Source organism: Paramormyrops kingsleyae, chromosome 9 (genome assembly GCF_048594095.1).
Source record: "Paramormyrops kingsleyae isolate MSU_618 chromosome 9, PKINGS_0.4, whole genome shotgun sequence".
Taxonomy (NCBI): domain Eukaryota; kingdom Metazoa; phylum Chordata; class Actinopteri; order Osteoglossiformes; family Mormyridae; genus Paramormyrops; species Paramormyrops kingsleyae.
In genome coordinates, this window is record NC_132805.1 from 32,277,155 (window position 1) to 32,300,382 (window position 23,228).

The 23,228-nt window shown below is 43.5% G+C and overlaps 1 protein-coding gene across 8 annotated transcripts in view; it reads right to left on the reverse strand.

The window, feature by feature from the left end:
- rims2a (regulating synaptic membrane exocytosis 2a) overlaps positions 1-23,228 on the reverse strand; it is a 158,263-nt gene that overhangs the window by 17,851 nt on the left and 117,184 nt on the right. Inside the window, exons 26-29 of one of the 8 annotated variants that reach the window (XM_072716797.1) lie at positions 22,746-22,835; positions 16,011-16,117; positions 13,677-13,837; positions 2,835-3,073 (exon numbers count right to left, since the gene is read on the reverse strand). The exons of 6 other annotated variants lie outside the window; for them this stretch is intronic. In XM_072716797.1, coding sequence (XP_072572898.1) covers positions 2,835-3,073; positions 13,677-13,837; positions 16,011-16,117; positions 22,746-22,835 — 597 coding nt within the window. Of the gene's footprint in view, positions 1-2,834; positions 3,074-13,676; positions 13,838-16,010; positions 16,118-19,699; positions 19,860-22,745; positions 22,836-23,228 lie in introns of those variants that run through there. One more of the 8 variants, XM_072716798.1, reaches the window with a different exon arrangement.

Sequence of the window (23,228 nt, forward strand, 5' to 3'; positions counted from 1 at the left end):
ACGATAGATACTTCAGGCCAGAATAATGAAAAAGCAGCATTAGCTGCTGGTAAAAGATCCTCATTACTGTGACTAAATATTACCATGTTTCTGAGGGATTGAAACTCCTGTTATCTAGCTATTGAGATTTCCGAGTTACCATAATTTACCTGCTGAAAGAAGCAGCTAAAAATAAACTTAGGCTGGTAGCTGACTTTAGCTGGTCTAAAATGGTCTTAGATGGTCATGTCCCAGTGCTTTTGATGGTTTAGCTGGGTAGGTCACCAGTTGGTTATGCTGGTGGGGCCTGCCTATCAAGCCGGAGCAGCTAAAACAGCTAGTATGACAATCATAAGCTGGTATGCCAGCTAAACTATCAAATCATCATGCAAAAACAAACCTTAAGGTAGTCGACTATCATAAACTGGTCAACTAGCTCAACTAGCTCATTGGTCAACCAGGTCAAGCTGGTTTCTTCAGCAGGGTAGTAATATTTGGCAGACAGTGAGCTAAGACATATAGGGGAATTAGCACAGACCAAGCTACCTTTGCCAGTACTCAAACAGCAGTACAGCAGCGATTTCACATTTACTCACGGTATACAGCACAGATCAAACACACCAGCATGATACCCTCAGAAGCAATGATGCATAGATTCAGATTTTAAACATACATTTTAAAAAATGGACTGAGCTGTGGATCCTGGATAAATAAATAATTTTTTGAGGCATACTGACCCTTATTTGCTTGCTGAACTATCATAGCAGATACACATTAACCCAACATTTCAAAGGTCATGATTCCTTTTTTACATCATGCATAATGCTTTGCTGGCACTAAAACAGCTTCTCCTACTTGCATCAAAAACTATGCAAGTTCTCCTCTTTGAAGATACTCAAAGCACCTTCTGTTGACTTTTCAGGCTACATGTGTCTTCACCCATCCATGCTTCCCAGGTCCATCCCAGGAACAGTGGAACACACTCTGGGACAAAGAAATAACGAGGTCCTTTGTACCACACTTGTATAGCCATAAATGACTGAGAGAATCTTGTTTTCTTTGACAAAAAAAGTTCAGGGTGTGGAGACAAATCAATAGCACACAAATGTATTAGACGCACTTAAATAAGGCGTCATCAAAACATCAAGAGACCACAATTCTCTACAGGAGACATCTGGGGCAACCCAGAGTGGGCCGGAAGGGGAGAGAGGACACGAAATGGACGTCAGGATTTAAGTGACGGGCTGTCCATGGGACACGTGCCTTCTGGGTCACGGGGTACAGAAAAGCATTGACACAGTTAGGGATTTCTTGTTGCCTTGCTCTACATTCGGAGGTTAGCCTCTCCTCCACTGGCGACAATGAAGGGTGTATCATTATCATCTTTTATGGCCCAACAAAAGGTGATCTTTGTGGGGAATAATACAAACCATCAATAGAACAAGTCAGAAAAATAGGACATCTTAAAATATACTTTCTTTCTGCGCGACAAACAAAGGGAGCTTCGTCTGGAGTGACATGTGACTTCAGGCTGTCACACAAACATTTCACTGTCCTTTTTACAGCACGTTCAATTTCCCACTATAGCAACAGGACGAGGGTGGCATCCTTCACCCTCGGAAAGTCATGAGGAATGGAGAAATTGGGAATAAAACCTGCAAAATAATCAACTCATACATTAAATGAAAGTAACTGTTTTCATCAGAGAGTTCACAAGCTAACTGCTAGTGATCAGTAACACTTCTGTGGGTGACACAATGTTTCAAATCATGGAGCTCTAGAAATAACCAGTGCACAACTCACAAAAACCTTATAAAATAAGTCTTAATGATCCTCAGTGCCGCCTGAAGCATGACCTTAAAAATCCCCCCACACATATTTTCCCTTTAAGCAATCTCACATTCCCTGCATTTCATCCTTTGTTTAGTCTATGTTGTCAGACCAGTTGTACAATAAAATGTTCATTCCTGCACAGGAAACAATGCCCAAAATACTCTTTAAAGAAACTTTCCCCTTTGGAAGCTCAATACAGCAATTATAACACTTATAAGACAGGAGCAACAGAGAGTCGTACAAACTAACAATGAGGCAACTCACACAGACAGTTAGATTTAGGTATTTTTAAGTGGTCTACCATCTGGATGGTAATCATTACATATAAAGTGCATCTTATGTCTTTAGCGATGACAACTACAAACATTACCGCTGAATATATTCAGTTATTATGCAACAGGTAAATGATTAAAAGTGTATCAGCAACGTATCTGAGTTGGAGCTCCACAGCAATGTGACCCAAAGCACTGAGCAGTCAGTGTCTTGCCGATGACTTTCTGTGTATAATTCGCTCAGCAGTTGATTGACAAGCTCTCTCTTAGTACTGAAAGTACCAATAGGAGGCATAGTTACTGTTTTTAATGAGGTAAAGCAGGGACAAGCCGTGTCCATAAACAATGAGGTTATTATAGCTACTGCTCATGTCACTGGCCGCAACTTTGCACAAAAATGAAATATGACCAAACGAAAATATAAAAAGATGGAAAACAGCAGCTTTTGGTTTATAAATCCTTGCAGTCTCATGTCTCTTTTCGACTCCTACAAAGAAAAAGGTTGTGCTTAGTGATTAGTGGTCGTCTTTGCGTATTTTGTGAGAAACAAGCAGCACATTCCCTGTATCTGGAAAGAAGAAGCAGTGAGGTGAAGGGCTGCTTTATCCTTGTGGTCCAGCCAGTCGGCCATGGAGAAGAGCCCTGTAAAGCCCTTTGCAGAAAAGGCCAGGCGGGAGAGAGTTCACACATGGGGGGGGGGGCATGGAGAGGGTAGGGGAAGGGGAGGGCTGAGCGGGGGTCACCTCCTACCTGTTTGGCTGAGCTGAGACGCGCTGCGGCTCTTCCTCGTAAGGCCCACTATAGCCACCATTTTGGCACCCATGCTGGCGCGCCGCACCTTCTCCTCGGTGCCTACCGTGCCCACGCCCGTGTCCGACTGGCTGCCGTCCTGCTTCTCCAGGTCACACATCTCCCCGCTGATGCTGCTGCTCTTGGTCATGCTTGGCTCGGACGAGTCCTGCCTGCGTTTCGTTTTGGGTGCAAAGCCACTGTCAGCGACGGCGGCGGCCCAGTAGATACAGTAGGTGCAGAAGGAGGAGGACAGAAAGGGGACAGGGGAAGAAGAGGAGAAAATTCAAGGACAGAAGTCAGGAACAGGAGTGCAGAGAGGCCAAGGGTCCAGCTTCTGCAGGTCTGGGTCTTCAGATATGGATCTCCTGGTTTGGATCTAAGGTCTGTACCTATATATTTAGATCTGAAAGACTGGAGCTAAAGTTTTAGATCTGCAGGCCTGGATTAGCAGGCTTTAATCTATGAATCTATATCTGCAACGCTAGATCTCTAGGTCTGGATCTGGGGGCAAACTGGATCTATGGGTTTGTATCTAAGGATCTAGATCAAGATTCATGTGATTCAATGCGATCTATGCACACTTTCCAGTCTGAAAATGCCACTCCCTGTCTACTCTAACCACAATGTCAAAAAAGTGTGGAGCATTTAATGTAAATAAACATGCAGAAATACTGCACACTGGCGCTTTCCAGTGCATTCTCCTGCTTAGTGTCTGCAACGCTCCACATACAGTGCTAAACTGATGCATGCTATTAAGAAATGGCATCATCCTGCATTACGGGAGCTGTCCTGTTTACCCAGATGGTAAACAACAATGTCTGACACATGAGGCTTTTTCTGCAAGATTAAGTGCATCACATTAAAAATAATAAGAGCTAGGCTCCTTATGGATGGATATATTCATCAGAACCTTGCTTTTATTTCACCAGTATTTCAACACAACGCTTAACCCAAAGGGTTTTGTTTATTTAAGACAATTACAATCACAAAATAACTTCTTATATGGTAAAAGCAGAAAGATAACGAGCTTTGAAATTTCAGCTAAAAATGACTCCAGAGATGGGCAGTTCAGGTTCAGAAACTAAAACTCCAGATCAAGATTTTGTTTCAACCAACCAGATAAGTATGTGACTGGTTGTTTGAAACAAAATCATGGTCTGGATTTTAACCTTTTGTACCTGAACTATCCGTCTCTGAGTTAATCTAATGTGATTAAATTGTGTTTTTAAGCCTTTCGGCTCCTTTCATAGTTCAGTGCTTTATCTTAGTACATATACACAGTATGTATAGAACAGGAATCAGATACAAGCTTGCATGCTCAAACTAGAACCACCATGGACAGGATCCACGGATGGGACTCAGTGTGGCACCAGCCCCCATTACGAGCCATGATGCATCAGTCTGGAGTACCAGGTGACGCAGTTCCCGGACAACACGCCGTTACTGGAGTGACAGGATCAGCTGGAGATGACCACACCATCATCTAAACGATTACAGGGTTTAAGCTGCAATGACAGAGCATGTTTGCCGCATTCCGGGAAGCAATTATGCACGGAAATACAAGATGGAGACCGTTTCTCTGCATGGTCTGACCTCCGGCTGGGATGAGACTAATCTAATGCAATTATGGATAATTCAACAATATACACCCAACAAAACCTTCAGTGCACCACAGTGAGAGTTTGCCGAACCTTTCCTGAACCCTCTCCGGTCTCACCATCAGTACTTGAAGGCAATTATCAAAATGGATGAAAATGATGAACAAGATCTAACAGAATAAAGACCCATAAGGTCACATGACCATGCTGTCCCTATGCAGTCTGTGAGCCGCTCACGGCACTGCATAGTGAAGTAAGAGCATGGAGCTCTGAGAGGAACCGCAATATGCCATCTCCCTGGGAACAGATCTCCAATGATTGCCCTCAAAAACAATAGTTTATTTATCAGCACATCTAAGAACGACAGGATACCTGAAGTCGACATCTCTTTGTTGCTTGGAGCCACCAGTATTCTTTTATGGAGGTGTGCGTGTACGTACTGTATGCGTGCTGTCCCGCAGTACATCAGGCTAAATGGCTGCATTTAGCAGGTGTTAGGCGTTGAAAGGTCTGTGTATGGATACCATTCTGCTTGAGGGACTCGAGGTTGCCTAGAGGACACCCAAGGATGGCTGATCTTCCATGTGTATGTGAAAAACAAAGCTGGGTTATGAGTCTGAAAAGTGCCAATTTTACTTTATTCAGAACCGCACGTCACCTCTGCCTTCTACACACTAAGAGCTTGTCGTCTGTTTGGAATTATCCTATAGATTACAGGGTTATTAATGAAATAACTGTGTGCAATTAATGTATATCCAAAAGTCCAACATCTTGGAACGCCATTGGCAGGCCAAAAACACCTTCACAGGACATTACTTATACATTTTTCATCTGGATTGGATCCTATTTGCGTAATTATCTGGACATTAACAACAAGACCTATTCTGAAACCTGAACTGCTGTTATGGTCAGTTCTTAATCCACGTATGTATGTATGTATGTATGTATGTATGTATGTATGTATGTATGTATGTATGTATGTATGTATGTATGTATGTATGTATGTATGTATGTATGTATGTATGTATGTATGTATGTATGTATGTATGTATGTATGTATGTATGTATCTATCCATCTGTCAGTCCATCTGCTTCACTACCTACTATCACATCTGAGTGAGTGTAGCTTCGTTGCTATATGTGTAGGTAATACAATGAAATGACATCACTCCCAATACAGGACACCGCTCATCCCCAGCATGAAACATGATCTCCCTTCCTTACAATATCTGATGACCCAATGTGAGATTTGCTTCATTAGCAATAGACGGGAAGGCCTTGACTCCTCCCCATTCCCTGGTAAATCCAAGCCCTCTTCCCGCCTCACACTCAGCGTTCCCGGCCTTCTAAGACCTGTGCGGAACAGAGCACTTCCTCAGTGCTGTGTAATTTGTTCCATTAGTTGTATACTATGGATGCTGCTCCTTAGAGAAGAAAAAAAAACACCACTATCTCAGATTCGCATACAGGTCATTATAAGGACACTGGTGGTCCACACAAATCACAAATTAAGACCACCGACATCTACGCTTAATCAATGCACGTCACCCATCCACACTTAATCAATGCCCTTCATACTCAGGTGTAATGCGGTTCGATAATCTGGTACCACTATTATAATGCAATAGTAAAGATTTGAAACCAAGAGATTCTATCATTTTGCAGATTTCGATATTTGATGAAATATCTCTATTGCACACATTAAAAAGCACTTAAAAATTAAAAAGCAAGAAGTCGTTTAGCATAGTGGACGTGTCGAATGTGCGCTTTGGGGAGAGACACAGTCGCACTCGTTTCATGAGTCTCTTGCGTGGAGGAGCTACAGAGATGGAGCACGGAAATGACTGCGGCCCTCAGCCTGCCTCTGGCCGATAAGCAGGGCAGCTGAAGTGAGACGCGGCATTTCGTCGGTTTTAAACCGAACGATGAAGGTGAACCTGCAGAGTCGACAGCCCCAGTAAGCAAACGCTGCTACAAGGGGAAACAAGTCTAACCTGGTGAAGCATCTGTCTCTCACTCAGCCTGATTTATATGAGGAGTTTAAAGATCGTCAGATGTGCAAGATTACGGTATAAGAGATGATAGAGATGTAACTTAGTGATTGTTACATTTAATGTTTTTGTTTAAAGTCATGTTTAGCTGACATGCGAGTTCTTTCATATCCTTTTCCCCAGTTTAGGCTAGGTTAAATGACGAACACAGCAAAGAAAAATGGTTAATTCCCATGAAATAAATGTTTCAGTGACATACAGTATTTTTTCTATAGAATAACTGACATAACCTTAACTTTTTAGGTATATTAAAATGATTGTTGTTTTGATTTAATGATTTTTTAAAAATCATTTTCCCCAGATAAGTCACTAAAAATCTCATTACTATAATAGTTTTAACATCAAATAACACATAACTAGATAAAACTTCTCTAAATCTTTCAACATTATCGCATGTGAGACAATATACAATCACTTTGTATAACAAGATGTATATTGTTCCTAGTTTTGACATTTTTCTGCATCTCTGCAACTCTTGGCCAGGATTTGATTAAATATTTCTGTATATTTGCTATGAATTCATAAGAATGCCTGAGATATAAACCTAACATAATAATAATAGATACTTTATTAATCCCTGTGGGGAAATTGTCTTTATGCCTCCCTCAGCTTGCTCTTTGTAGAGTAAGCGGTCCGTGAAGGGCAGCCACCCATAGTGGCGCCCAGGGAGCTGGGGGTTAAGGGCCTTGCTCAAGGACCAGCAGATGTGCTGAAGCTGGGTTTAAACCAGCAACCTTCTGATTACAGGCACACAGGATTAGCCCACTGAGCCACGCACTGCCCCCTAATTATTATCATTAATAATGATTAATTAACAATTAATATAAGAATGTCTGAGATATAAACCTAACATTAGTGTATTATCGATAATTCTTTGTAGCACTGAGGCCATATTTCACTGATAATGTTAAACTTATTTTATAGGTTATTGCAGTTCAATTTTAAATAAGCATGATTATTTCAAAGCAATATAACATTTGAATAGAAATGTTTTACAGAATTGTTATTGATTATGAGGTACCAAAGCTGGAATCGGTGTCAATGTCAAACTTCTGTTATTGATCCAACTCTAATCAGATGCTAACGAAAACAGTGAGGATGAGGTCTGTGCCGTTCCTTATTCATAGCTGTTTCTAATCTCCTGACCTTTGACCTGCAATGTCACCTGGGGACCCACGACCACTTTGAGACCAGGACACCAAGAGTGGCTTAAAGAGTGCTGACTGTGGGCGACCACACGCACCAAAGAGCGCCACGTGAAATCAGCGCGGGTCAGCTGACCGACGGCATCCTGGGGAGTGGATGACATCGTGTCAGCAGGTCTTCGCATTCTGCAGCTGCAGCCATTGCTGCGTCTTTACAGCACACCCCACAGTTGCGTTTTGGCTGCATCACTCCAAGGCCCTGGCCATCAAACTCATTTCAGTTAACGGGCCACACAATCTCATGCAGACCGGACCAAACAAACGTACATGTAGCAGGTTAATAGCTCATTAACAAACCATCTCACATTCCTTTTTCGTTATTTATGTATGAAGGACGACAGTAAGGTGTATTCTGAATGCAGAGGCATAACACTGATCATAAATCAAATAAAAATAATGATCAGACTGCAGTGCCTTATGAAAAATGTTCATTTTCAGAAGTATCAACGGTTTTACCATATAGGCTACCCTCAAAAACAGTCACAGAACATTAGCGGTGCTTATCAACACATTATTACCGACATAATGCAAGATTAATAACATCTGCTAACAAACTGACACAGAGCAAATAAACAGAACCTGCCTGAAATCTCAGTCAGTGTACAGAAGCCCAATAGCTGCCATTTAGTGCAGTTTGTGCAATTAATCACCACACAGTTATTCACCAAGTTAAATGCAGAAAGCACATAAACAGTGGCGGGACCTGATATCCCATGTGCAGCTGAATTTCTCATGAGATGTACACGCTCTCTGCAGCTCTCAGTCTGCACATCGTCCCAAACTCAACAGCAGGGGATGGTTTTGACGATGTTACTATTTCATTAGCACTAAGCTTTCACAGCTGCATCACTCTCTCCTGACTACAGCTAAAACATACTGCTATTTCCTACGTCCCACCAATAACGAGTTTACTTTCTCTGTTCTGTGCTGCCCTTGCAAACCATTGTACTTTTCAGCATGGTCAGTGTGACATGGTGCGGGACAGTATACACTTCTGCACTATAGTGCTTTTCCCCCCAAGTGGAAAAACTAATAGCCTGTGGGACTTAGGAGTTAGGAAAATGCACAGAGGATGAGACACACCCAATATGACCTCCCCCCATCACCTGATAAACATTAATTAAGCCTTAATTAAGTCTTCCTTCAGCTATGTCTTTTCCCTCCCTTCATTGGTTACCGTCCTTCCCCACATGTGGCTTCACCCGATGGGCTGCAGAAGATTCGACACCCATTAGCGAGCATGTTAACGTCAGTGCTAATGTTGATGCTAACGCTTCTCTGAAGCTGGCAGAGGGAGAGTGATCCCACCTCCTGTCATCTGTGTCGGCCTGCCCCCTCACTGCAGAGAAGAGGGGCTCTACGGCAGCACATTGCTGACTGGACATCTCAAGCATGCAAACAGAGCTCTCCTGAAACATGACAACCACCATCGTTTCTTCTTTTACTATGTGTATAAAACACAGGCCATTATTTACCAACATTACTCAGCAACATAAAAAAAAATCCATTTAATAAAGATCATACTGACATTTTCTTTTTTGTCATATGTAGGTATCCATCGACTTACAGTAGGTGCGGCTTGTGTCCCGGAAGAGAGCATGCATGTCAGTCTGGACGTTTCTTGATCATTATAGGGGTGACATCAGATATACTGTATAAGATATAATATCACACACATGTACTAAAGCTCTATAGTGACAGTGCAGTTGGTTTGTTTAGGTTCTTGCCGTATGCCACACGTGGTAAAATACATCAGCTAACGGCCACCACGTCTGCTTCGGACGCCTGTCGATACATTTTATTAAGGCTCTCATGGGACGTAAATACGATCAAACTCAATAACTGTAAATATGAATGTGAAAAAGATTCATAAGCTATTTATTTACCAGTAAATTATCTCAACCCTGGCCCAATTTTACTGGTAATACTTGGACGATTATGGAAAATTTTAATAAATAAAGCACTAGACAGCAAAAACTACCCAAAGTTATAATAAATACCTAAGGATACCTTAAAAATCACCTTCACCCAATCATCTTTCAGGACAAGCCAACTTCAGAAGCAATTTGTGATAATTACCTAGTAACAACAGCATTAATTATCTTTTGTTGCTGATCACTGGTGAGTGTCCATGAGATAAGCACTTTATACACAAGCCTGACAGTACATGAAAACACAGAGCAGTTACACTGATGGATAAAAAGCTTAGATACTCATACTGGGAAAAAAAAAACAGCTGAAAGGAAATCTGCTCATTTGTGTCGCTTATTTTAATTTGCTTAATTAACTTATGTTACCTAATTAACCTTTATCTGAAGGTTAATTAACATTTAAAAGGGTTGTTAAAGTTCCTTTACATAAATATAAAGGAAATGCATTACTTTACAAGACAGAGTTAAACAAGGCACACTCATTTTTTCCCCTCTCTTTGGTATTTGTTATTGTAGGTAATTCATTATGCATGCTAATTATGTGCTTGATTAACTGCAACGTGTTTAGTTTGTACCCAAGTTCTGCAGGAAAGCAGAGTGAGAGAGATAGTATTTAAACACAGACAGCTTTCTACCAGTGTGGTCAAAGCCTCTTTAAATCTTAAAGATTAAAGTTTGACCATCTTAGCAAAATAAATGGAAAATCAGTTTATTGGGAATTTTACTTTTGAATTACCTGGAATAAAAGTATATCTGCAGCGTTACGTAATATTGCATCGACTTCATATTATATACGTCGTGTGATATCTGCATGATATTATGATGTTATCCCCAAAATTCACTGTCTGAAAAATCACTGGTCCAGTTTTATAAATTTTAACATTGGGCTTTTAAAGCCCCCCTTAAATATTAATCATTAATAATTTTAAAATAACACGACACCATATTTACTGCGACGGTACGTATATTTTCACACACATGCTAAATTATCCCATGTCAGTTATAAAGAAAATTCCAGTCTGCAGACCAAGCCTTTGGGTCACCACAAAATGTCACAACTTCCTAAAGAAGTTATAAAAGCAATGACAGATCAGCCGCTGAAAACCCAGGCATGCGCAATGTTGCTATAATGCTGCTACAACACACATCGTTGTGACATTACTGGTGAATCAAGCAAACCAAACCATGTCACTACGGGTCAGGTGGCTGGACCTGGGGCATTAAAGGGACTATATTATGATATTGGGTGAGGGTGTTTTTTACGGTTAGGATTTAAACAACTAGCGCAATGTAATGTCACATGGCATGAATCTGCATCCCATAATCCTACCACAAAAGCCACAGAATGTGAGCTTTGCAGAAGTGGTCAGACTTGGGTAAGACATTTAATCACACCCAATGTAGAAAACAATACTCACTCACTACTCCATCATCTATTTAAGTTGTCTGTTTGAGTTAGTCAATGCATGAACTTCAAGGAGTAAACCTACATATTTTGAAAACATTTCAGACATAACTGACAAGTCCCATAAAGCCCTACAGTGCTCATATAGGACAAGGAATGCTTATAAAAACTCAAGTTTTAATGCCTGATTGTAGCATTTATAGCTAGATGAATCACCGTGGAAACAGATTTTGTGAAATAAACAGATGACTGTGACCTTATACATCCTTCACAGAAATCTGTCCCACAGATGCATCACTTACACGTGTTTCTGAGACGTGACAGTGGATGAAGAGGCATGGAGCCCAGCTTCTGCTGCCGTCTGACACGTCTGTACTCTAATTTTGTCATTTTCGGGATTGTGTCTCAATGCGGAGAGGGTGAGTGGGGCCCATTAAAGAAAAACTATCACCGATGGCAATAACAGAAATAAAGAAAATAACGTGACAGCAAGAGCCAACTGTGCGCGATCCGTGTGACTTGGGAAATAGGGTTTCCATAAATGTGATGAGAATGACGCCACAGAGTCTATAATGGGAATGCCGATGAAATCACCAGTTTCCTGGGACTGAAGGCAGGAGGGCTTAGACCCTAACCCCACCAGCTTGATGAGGAACATGACCCCAGGCCTGAATGACACACAAGCGGTCCATGACACGTGATCTACATCAGTGAATTTGAGTTTACCTAGGTTTTCCGTAAAAATCATGTGATTTTTCTGAACACACAAGGTGTGGCGAGTGTGATGCCTAGGCCAAAGGATCACGAAGATCAATGCTGGGATTGTAAATAGCCATGTTATTCTTTCTACAGTACAGGCTCATATTACAGCCTCATGAAGTCTAAGATACACTGAAGTTAAATCCATTTTATTGAGGGAACTAACAGCATAGGGGATTCAATCAATTAAATGTCTAATCAGCTATTCTGGTCTACGCCTCTCTAAGCCACCGCGTGGATGAAAAGAAAGCCAGTACCTGCAGTTTCCCCAATGGCCTTCCAGAAAGAGATTGGAAAGATTAGTGATAGCGTAACAATAAACAGAATCGACGCTAAAGACGGCTCTTATGGTTGCATTGTGTAACATTTTCTATAGATAATGTGAGGAAATACAAATCAGGATGCAAGCCGTGTTTTTGGGAAATGGGGGGGAGGGGGTGGTAGCATTACAGATCAGCTATCCACTGATGAGTCCAGCCCCCCATCGTCGTACCAGACACTTTCCCACCACAGAGACCTGGGTACAAGAACATTTATCAGGAACCAGGAACTTCTGTCATACTTCCACCACAGGGACTCCTGATTGTAGTTCCTTGGATGTAGTTCAAAGTGGGTACTTTTCGGTCAGCCAAGAACTACTAGGTGGGGATTTACTGATAAAGTTGCTGACTTGTTGACCACAAGCCCCGGAGGTAACTTGGAAGTGATACGGAAGTGCAGGGAGTAAAAACTGAGCAGATAGAATTATTTTTCAATCTCAGTTACATTAAATGCATTAATGAATAGCTTTTTTGCTTGCATCTCCATATTTCTGCATTGGAAAATTCAATCAATAACTGACATACTGCTGTCTAATATCACTGCCACTTGCCAGCCCTTATTAGCAGGAATAACGCTGCATCGTTTTTCATTCTGTGGAAAATGAAAGATCGATCTGCTGGCTAGATTTAATAATGAATGATTAACGTGTCACCGGCCATATACATAAAATGCGATTGGCCCCATATTTTCAGAAAGTGCAGTTCATCTCCCAAATAACTAACAAAACGACTTGTTCATCCTCCATTGTTTTGGGGTTTCACATGAAATTACATATGAAGTTTAACTTATGAGCTTCTTGCATCTCCTGTACTTATTTAGCATAAAGGTCACAATTCCTGCAATGGGAAAGTGACACACGAACATTGCCAGGAACTACAAAAGTTCCCAGTCGAGACAACCCAGGAACTCGGAATTAGGAATTGGGTTCCTGAACCTTGGTGGGAAAGCATCTATTTACAACCCTGCCTGTCCTTCCCTACAGCCCCCCCACTCTACACTCCCCATTTCTCTCCCTCTGTCTCAGGTGAAACCAAACCCAGAAGCCCCTCCCTCTCGCCCTCTGACTGACTTTTTTCCTTAGGTGGTTCTGGGCAGCTGAGGGCTGAAGAATCATGGAATGCAAGGCAAGCAAGATGAAAAGGAAAGCAATCACTGCAGGATATAAAGAAGTCATACACACAAAGCAGCCAATGTCCTCTGGGGCCCAGAGATAACACACACTCAGTGTTCGGTGCACAGTGCCAGTGGTGGGCAAACGTTCTGTAAAAGTAAATTCAGACATTTGGCTCAATCCTTATTTGGTCAGAACCAAACCTGAACTCACTGGAAAGTAGGAAGTGAACCCTTTGACAAACAGATCATGTCTTTTTTGACACGACAGCCCAGTGCAAGCCTTTTCGAGTGGAAAAGACCTAATCAGGGGCCAAGTCAGTGTGAACCAGCGCTGGCAATAGGTGGTTCAGAACCTGTTGGTAAGGTTTGCCCATCCCTGGCGACTGCCACCAATATTTGGGTGTGAGGGGGCCTCACCTTATCCTGCGGTTTGCCCGTGGTTGTTCGGACTGGACAGACATGTGGCTCGTGCTGCTGAACCGAGAGGCACTACTGGTCCTCGATACAGCGGACACATCGCTTACGTCACTGTCCGAGGACCTGGCGGAGAGGTTGTCTGGGCCTCGGTTACCCAAGCGCTGTAGAGGGAGAAGCCAAACCTGTGTTACTCCTTGTATAAGTACCAGACAAACAACGTAATACAGTCCCAGGGCACTTAATACAGTAACATCTTAAAGACCATACTCATGGCTGAGTGATCTCGGTTACTCTCGAGGAGACACATTTTTTCCTGAAACTGCCACTGATCAGACACTGCTCTCAGTGCAAGAACACTGTGCTGGGTAGGACAATTACAACCAAAGAATGCTTGATATTTTGGGAGGAATGTTTAAAAATATCCACTCTCCGCTGCAGTATGTTCCTGGGGCGAGCAGAGCAAAATGTGCCCAGCAGAACAATCTGAAGCGCTCACAGATGATCGAGACCAGACGACGACAAACTCCGAGCTGTTGACATTCATAACAGATCGTCCCATGCTGGGCACGGTTCTGTTTACATCACAAGCAGAAGCTGATCGCCAGTGTCATGGACTAATCGGCCAAATGATAATATTTGGCTGAGAAGTTACTGGTGTCCGTTTGCCAAGCACTGAGACAGAGCAGACCTGTGTCAGACTTTTCAAACAAATAATAATGCTTTGCACTTCGCAGGAGATAATCTAGGAACAGGAGCTTGGATTCAAGAATGCATCTCCCCAAATAGAATAGGTGTTTGGTCTGTAGCTATTTATGGAACTTCCAATTCAGTCTTTATGAGATTCCATCTTGATTATCCTTCTATAAATGCATAACTCACCAGCGACGATACATTAACCGTCCTCCCGACCCATTGTTTTTGAGAACCTTTGAAGACCTGTGTCAGAAATACATTGAGTAACAAAGAACACTGCAATGTTCCGAGTGGTTTATCACAATGGTAAACAGTCTTATATGCTAACAATCAAGCCATTTGCACAACAGGCCTGATGTGCCTCTGTTGTACTTGCTTTTTATTTGTTCACAAAAGCTCGTTTCAGGTACTTTAGCACTTGTGTTGCTTGGCATGAGTTGTAAACATTAAAGTTTTGTCTTTTCAGTAGTTCTTCTACCGAGTCCGGTCTTGCTTAACATAACTCATAAGCTCAGACAATCAACAAGACCCAGCGATGGGTATTTAAGGACTCCTTGACTATGCTGGTTTTCATTTCGATTTTCCCATTTACGACTGGTAATGGCACGCCCTTATTCGAAAAAGTCACCATGGAGATAGAGCGGCAAGAAGAACACATGGATGTACCTATGCATGGAAAATAAGCTCTTCTAGGAAATTATACACAGCATCAATCACCCGATTTCAGACAAAATATAGCTTCCTTAGTGCACAACTAGAAGTGATTATTGGTCAAAAAGGGCCACCATACAAGGACAAAACCCCTTCAGTACTGAGAAAAGGCAACTGCAGGAAGACAAGGCTCAGGTATGCAACGCCTGAGGTTCACCGCCCTACGGCTAAAGCTAATTCCTGATGACTATCAGGATAGAACAGAAAGCCTCAGATAGAATCAGCCCGGGGATCAGAACAGATCAGAACTAAGAAAACAATACTTTACACAAACTGCAGTGAGATGAACATCTCAGGGGTCTCTCTAGATTCCCTAGGCTCATTTAACCCGGCATTAAACAAAAATTCACTGCCAGTTAATATGAAGTACAGTGGGCTCTTTGTACCTGTGTAATATTTCTGCAGTTCTGATTATTTTAATTTAATAGCTAATTGTTCTTATATACCATAATTATGGAGCACTGTTAAAATTTGATTGAACATAACTGATTTCATAAGGCACACTTATCACTTAATTTAGGTCCATCAGCTAAGTTCAACAATTGGTTAAGCTATTAAATTCTCCTGGAGCCTTGAAGGTAGGACTTTCTGCATCTCTCCCCTTGGACTGGGTGTTTCCCAACTTTCACTACATGGTCAAGCAGACCACCGGTGAGACAGAAGGGGAAATTAATTCAACTTATAATTAACTTAGTCAATTGTTTAAATGCACCCTTAAAATTAAAACCAGTGCAGAGAGTTAAGCTGAATTAAGCTACCATTGCTACAACAGGTACTTCATCAAGAAAGTTTTCTGTGGTGCTCTGACACATTATGATACCTCTGAAGCTCCTGTAGGTACGATGAGCAAGTCATTATCACAGATTTCATTTGGATGGTGCCAAACCCTTGCTACAGAGACCCAGGGATGAGAAAGAGAGGCACACTCACCTTGGCCTGGTCGTCTAACTCCAGCCTGGAGTCGGTGGACGACTCCTGCCTGGATCTGCTCATTTTCAGCCTCATCTGCCGTGTGCGCTCCTCCACTTCCAGATCACCTGTGGAGGAGAGGGGGTCAGAGGTCATTGGGGGGGGGGGGGGGGGGGGGCTGGTCCTTGTCACCTGGAGTCTCCTTAGAGAAAGCGTGTTAATGGAGGAGCTTTGGTATGAGAGAAGCCCAGGGGCTGGACTGATGGTCCTGGTGAGGAACATATGCTGCATTGCCTCTTAATTCTCTCCTAAAACACTAAGACAAAAACCGATTGTCAGTGTGATTTATGGAGCTACATTAATATATGACTGATAAATGAGAAATAACCACAACATCGACCCTGTGAGTTCTGTACCGCAGGGCGAATTTCGGCTATTATTCTGGAGGCTTCCTAAAACTGGGTGTCAGATGCCATCAAATTTTGGCTGGAATAATAGAGCAGAGAATCCAGCAGAGGATGACGAAACACCACTGGGACCTGAAGCCGAATGGGCCGGAGGGCGACAGTCAGGCTCTAAGTAATTATGAAACTGATTTGCGTTTCTTCGGCCCTTTAGGTTGGCAGAGAACGACTCCACCTCAGCTGTTCTTCAGAAGCTAATCGCTGGCGTTTTATTTCCCACTTGGCAGCTTCTAAGGTTCTCAGGCGTCTAAGTTTGGACAAACGGGGTTTCAACACTTTGAGGCGAAGAACACGACTGTAGCTAAATGAAGCAAGATGAAATTTGTGAAGGCTTCATGAAAATGACGTTGGAAAAAAAAAATAGAGAAACTGCTTTTATTTTTAAACTCCGGCACGAGCTGGGTTTTGCGTGTGGGAATCACAGCTGTGAAAAGCATCTGGAGCGACTGAATGCTGCTGAACGCCATGTTGGCCCAGGTGGGGGCGCCGTGCCTCAGAACTCTGTCATAACAAGCGCTCTGCAACACCGTCGAAATATTTCCCTGACAATGCAGCTGGAAAATGTGTCTATGCTTTCATTACGGCGTAAATCCCAAAATAGCAGAAATGCTTCCTGGGAGCTGACCAGCAAAGCGTGGCCCTACGTTTCTGAGGCAGCCATCGCCAATTTTGAACAGTTTTTTTTTTTTTTTAATGAAGTGATGGTAAAAGCTGTCATGTGCCAGCGTTGCATGTCATTTAATCGAAGACGTTTGTGGGTATATTGCATTGCATGGCAGAGCATCTCTGTTCCCAAACCATGCAATCAGACTCAAACTGTAATTAAAACAGCTCCTGTCCTCTTAGCCATGCAGCGACATGCCCCTTAAGCTTTGCCCCCCCTGTCCCTGAGCCCTTCACAGCCACTTCAGCCAAGCCGCCCCCCCCCCCACAACACAGTGTTATACATCCCCCAATGTTCAAAGCGGGTTAAGGAAACTGAATTATGTTTTGATTATGCAGATATCTCTGGCCATACACTCTCTTCACATGCTCTAAAGTGAACTGAGGAAAGCAGCAGTGCGTAATCCCAGAGGCATGCTGATGTCACCGTGCATCTGACCAACGGTAGCAACTTCCTACCATCTGCAAATAACTACGAACGGGTCGGATTCTGCTGGTGATGGCACCACACTGACAGCCCGAGAGCGAGTTTACGGTGACATCGCGGAGATCTCGAGTAGCCCCGCCCACCTGCATTCGCTCTCATTCAAGGCCTCCTCCCACGCTACCCCAGTCAGTTTTATGAGGAACGTGAGGAGAGAACATGAATGTAGGAAGAACTAAACAAAACAAAACAGGAAGCTGGACAGATGGATACCAGGCAACAACACGGCATTCCCTAAACAGCGGATAAGATGGCAGTAAACATGGACAGATTCTCTTTATTTGGTCCTGCCTTCCCATCCGCACCTTTGAGGCAGCAGAACATGATAGCAGTTAGCGTGGCAGCAGCTCCTGGCTATAGATGCAACTCAAATTCAATCTACATGATAGCTTGGTGGTAGGAAATGGGTCTTGGGTTCCACTTTACGTTATTATCACTATTTGTTTGGCTCAGACCTGCCTCTTATAAAAAATCTGAAAACTCTCCACAGTCTCCATCTCACAGCAAATGCTTCGTTGGACTTGCTTCTCCTGGATAGGTCCCTTGTTACTGATGGCCTGTTGAAGGAAGATCTCCCACACAGAAAGCTGAGCCGGCCCTCTGTTACCCCGTTGCCTGAATTGAGGATCATCATCAGCTGCCCCATGGGAGTCGGGCAGCTCCGCCACCCTGTGAGTGACGCACGGCTCTGCTCAGGGTCACCAGCAAGGCTCAGTCAAGCATGCGTTGAGTCTTTGCCGGTCACTTACTTTCAATTAAATCTCATGTCAACATCTCACCGCAAATGTTCCATAGATAGAATGTGACTTTCATATGGTACATTCCCGCTTGCTGCACTGCTTCTGGCTCTCCATCCAATCGCATATTGATGACTGGTGTGAGCGCTGCCCGCGGTCCGGCCAGCTGTGACATCACTGGACGCGAACGGCTTGACCTCCAGGTCTCAGAGGATGGGCTCCCTTTACTTTTGTTCCCAAGTTTGCTTGGGACAACTCACTTCCTTTCTGCATTATGAGAACTATTCCTCTGCTGATGGGCAATAGATAATGCCCAGTATGTGTGGATAGACTCTGCTTTTCTCATTTCTCACAGGGAAAATTGAGAGTGGCGAGTTTGTTCATTTGGTTTGACATAAAGTTAGTTTTCTTCTGTCTCACAACAGCAGAACTGCTTGGTTCCTAACCAAAGCACCCAAGACAGCTCTGGACTACGCTGATATGTCAGTGTATGGAATGCTGTCAGACTTACATCATTAAGAAGAAATTTGTCTTTGGGAACTTCATCTCTTTTACAATCTTCACCGTTTCAATGGATGATGTGATATATTTATGGGACATCAGTGAAAAATATGTAGCCAAAATGGCATGACCGTCTATACAAAACAGAAGGATGAATCTATGCGCTATCCAGGATAACAGGTGAGCAATCACTACACAGGATTCTACTCGATGAGAGATCTCACTAGGATACCACTTTTAAAGGTAGACATATGAAAACATTTCATCTTTCTAGAATCTTCCATATGGTTTACATTTATGGGGATGTTCAGATGAGGTCTGACGATACAGCGCTAGGACCAAGGTCAGTTGTGGCTTGGCTTTTACACTCCAGAGTGTTTTATTGACCTGCCTGTCAGCACTGTGTTGTCCACTGTACACCCATCATCTTTCGAAGCATTGTAGTTGTGCTCTGAAAAGCAGGTTCAGCAGGGAGGAAGGTGGAACTCAAATGCCATCGGACCAATCAGAATGGCCGGCACAAGTATCAACTTTTAAAACTTGGGCCAATGAATACCACTGTTTAATTGCTCATTGCTCCCTTAGTGTGGCTATGATGTTCAGAGCACAATTTCAACAACTCGAAACTTCACCAGGCCTCCAGTACAGTGCTGACAGGGAGAGTCTTAAAAAGACTCCAGATGTGAGATCCGTCCTGGAACTGCGTGGTCAGACCACGTGGGTGAGCACTGTCGCATTCAGCAAGTCAAGGAGATTCAAACAACATCACATACCAACAGCAGAGGCAGAAATGGGGATGGAAGATAGGGGGAGAAGGACGGTGAAGTAGAAGGAGAAGGAGAAAAAGAAGAAGGGACAGACCTGAGCTCGTCCGTCGGGGTGAGTCCATATCTTCCGGGGTCACACCACAAAATGGACAGACACAGACAAAGGAGATGGACGTGAGCGGATGTTTTCAGAGGGTGAGAGGTGACACGGGGCGGGAGAAAGACTCTCCGGCAGTAGCGACACAGATGTGGGGCAGGGGAGTGGGGGCGGGGTGAGGTGGAGCACAACAGTAAGAATACAAAACGGCAAAACACACCACAGAACATGAAGAAAGACACGGATCACAGAATACACACACAAAGAAGAGAAGAGCAGCCGAGAACTGGGACAGAAAGGCAGCACAGAGCACTGTAAGTGATAAAAGCGAGGGCAGTGTCCAGAGGAGAGAAACGTTAGAGGCACATTAATGCGAAGATGATGATCAGGAGCCAAGCTCTCTGGAGGGAGAGGAGGGAAATGCTTTGGTCAGCTCAGAGATCCAAGAGTAGGGTGGAAAAACAGCTGCAAAAAGAGTCTAGAAATGGGAAGAAAAGAAAAGAAATAATAATAAAATTAAATTAAAATGTTTAAAAACACTTGTCTCTAAGTGAAATAATCTCACTGTATGTGTGAGGCTGCCTCACTGCTTTGCCCAGGCCTCTAATTAGACGCCAGCCTCGGTTATATATCCACAGCATCTGGAGAGCTGGGAAAACTGCTGAGGTTTTTTTTGTCCTCTAATGATCATCTCTGTTTTGAACTCAACGTCATTAATCATATGTGGCAACTGGCTTTTGGTCCTGCAAGACAGGGCCCCCTCTTGGCACGGCCGTGGCTCCGGGATCGAGAGAGATTACCTCGGACACCAGTCGGTAGGCGGAGAGCTGAGGCAGGCAGCTGAACCACACTGGCTCTGGCTTTGCCTGGCGTCCCTCCCAGGACGTTTTACTGGGTTACCACCCTGACCCCCAATATCACCCCGAAAGATTAACTTGCAGATACATCAAATAAAAGAGCATCTGGCTAACAGGGGAATCTTTAATAATCCAGTCTGAAGAGTCAACAGAACAGCCTTAGACATGGAAAACAAGAGAAAACACTTGACATCCCACCCTGAAGCCCCTTTAAATGATATAGAACCATAATATATAGACACAGTCATATGACAAGACAGGGTACATAGGTCGAAAATACGGAAAAAGCTGCAGAAATGCCTGCATAGTGTCCCTGTTTACAATCCAGGTATATTTATTCTGTGCTCTGTAACACTCTGTTCCACTACAGGGTGATGCATTTGCATATGTACATCGTACCTTTTTCCCCTTTGGGCCCTGCGCTGCTTGTTTTTCGTCTCTGAATTGCAACATTTGTCTTGTAGTCGCACTATTGGACGCTTGACGTTGCTGCTGTTCACACCTTAATTTCCCTTTGGGGACTAATATAGCTTATCTATCCATCTATGCAATAATAACTCGGAAGATTTGGTCAATGTTTCAGCTCTTTCAGTTGCCATTCTTCAGCACGTGTGAACTTTGAATATTTCCTCCCCATTATTTGAAAGGTCAAAGCACAAAAGCTCAGTAAAAAGAAAGTGTGTTTGCAGGAGGTGATCAGGAAATTCCCGGGCATTCTGCTATCGCAAACCGTGCTCTGCAGAGTCCGGGAAGGAATTGTGCTTTCACGTAAAACACGCCTGCACTTTTTATACATCAGAGGGAGGAACGCGCAGACCTGCAGTCCAAACACAGTCAATATCTTGGTTTGCGAACCGACCAAGCAGGGCAGCGTAGCAAAGGGGTTTGGGAGGCAGGGGGCAGTAAAGAGCATGACACATTACCCCGAGGCATTTTACTGCAAAGCAACGCAGGCAGTCCAAAAACAGCAACAACAACAGCAAAGGCAGCCTGCTTCCATTCTGCTTTTCCAAAGCAGATCAGCAGAATAAGTGAATAATCGACTCTGTCTGGCTTTAGTCAAGCTGGCTGAGCTGACCCCGTAACACACGTCTGACGATCCCCCCGTTTAGGTTTTTGGTAACCTCAGCTCCTGTTTGTGCTTACAGGGAATGTTTCCGCAAAGAGCCAGCTTTGCAGAGGACAAAAAAAACTCAAGGTGCACGACGCATCGCTGCTCAGTTGTTACCAACACTGCGCCGCTCTCCATCCTGAACGGTCGCGAAGGACGGGTTGGGGTGACAGGCCCAGCAGAGACTGAGGGAATTTCACTCCTGCCTCGCACATTCACACACTGTACTGCAGCTACAATTAAAGATTCAACAGTTCTGTGAAAGTCATTTTAAAGAATAGCTGGGTATTATTATGAAAACAGTGAAATTGGTGATTTTTTTTTATCACATTTCAACAGCAGGACAGGTTTTGACAGCAAAACTCATGAAGTAAATCGTATTAAAACTTTCCATACTCTTCCCACTCTGACAGATGCTTTTAGCATCCATTTACTTTGAAAAACCAATGACCTCGATTCGACTTTTATAACTTCAAATCACTTTCTATACACCATATTACTCTTTTATTGGAGATGCCCAAGATTTCTCAGAGTTGTACCACCGTAATGAAATAACCTCAATATTTTCTCAATTCAATCTCTGCACATCCTCATATTAAAATATAACCTCACATCATTATGGGCAGAGTATCCAACATATTTCCATTTTGTTTTTCACATCAATTTTAATCTCTTCACAAATAGCTGGACTGGTTGTATTACCCTAAAATAAATCACCAGCAAGTAGAATGTCAAGAAAATGCCTAGAAAAAGGACAATTTTAACAAAGCTCTTCTTTCTTCTTTAAAATGTGGTGAATGTGTGTAAGACGGCCTTTGAAACTTTGACCCATTTTGCATCATCGATGAAAGGCTCAAAATCATGCTCAAGCCCTAAACAAACATCACTCTTTTCCTCTGTAATGCTTAAGTGCCAGGGGGCAGCTCCTGGTGCCACCCGCCAGAATCCACCATGCCACCCTGGCAAGAAAAGGAGAGGGGATGAGAGAGGAGGGGGGCTCAGCTAACAGGAGAAGGGAGCCCAGGGCAATAGGAAGAGGCCCCCAGGGGACAAGCTTCCACACACCCGGACCAACCTGGCTCAGAAGGTTCGAGATGCTCATCTTGTGTCCCGTCATCGGTTACTGTACCGTTGACCCCTCTCTGCTGGTCCTTCCAGGTCACCTCTGACGCACATCATCGTGGTGGTGAGGGAGACAACAGAGTAAACATAGGGCCGATTCTCAGTCCGAAGGGACACACACCCACTGAAACGCACTCCCACGCTTGCCGTCTTTGCACTCAACTGCTAAGTCCAATTGCTTGAACTTCAAACCAAAGCAGAGACGTCTGACGGAAATGTACAGCTGACATTAAATGGACACGTCACATTAAGCAACAAATCAATAGCATACACCCTGTGCACTGAGTGACACCATAAGGCATCATTCGTCTGAGACTGATGGAGATACAAGCACTGCTTGAGGTGGAGAAAAACAGGTCCTGCTGCTCCCCTTGTTGTTCAGTACCAGGTGACGGCACTCCCCTTGTTATGCAGTACCAGCCAAAATTGAGAGGTG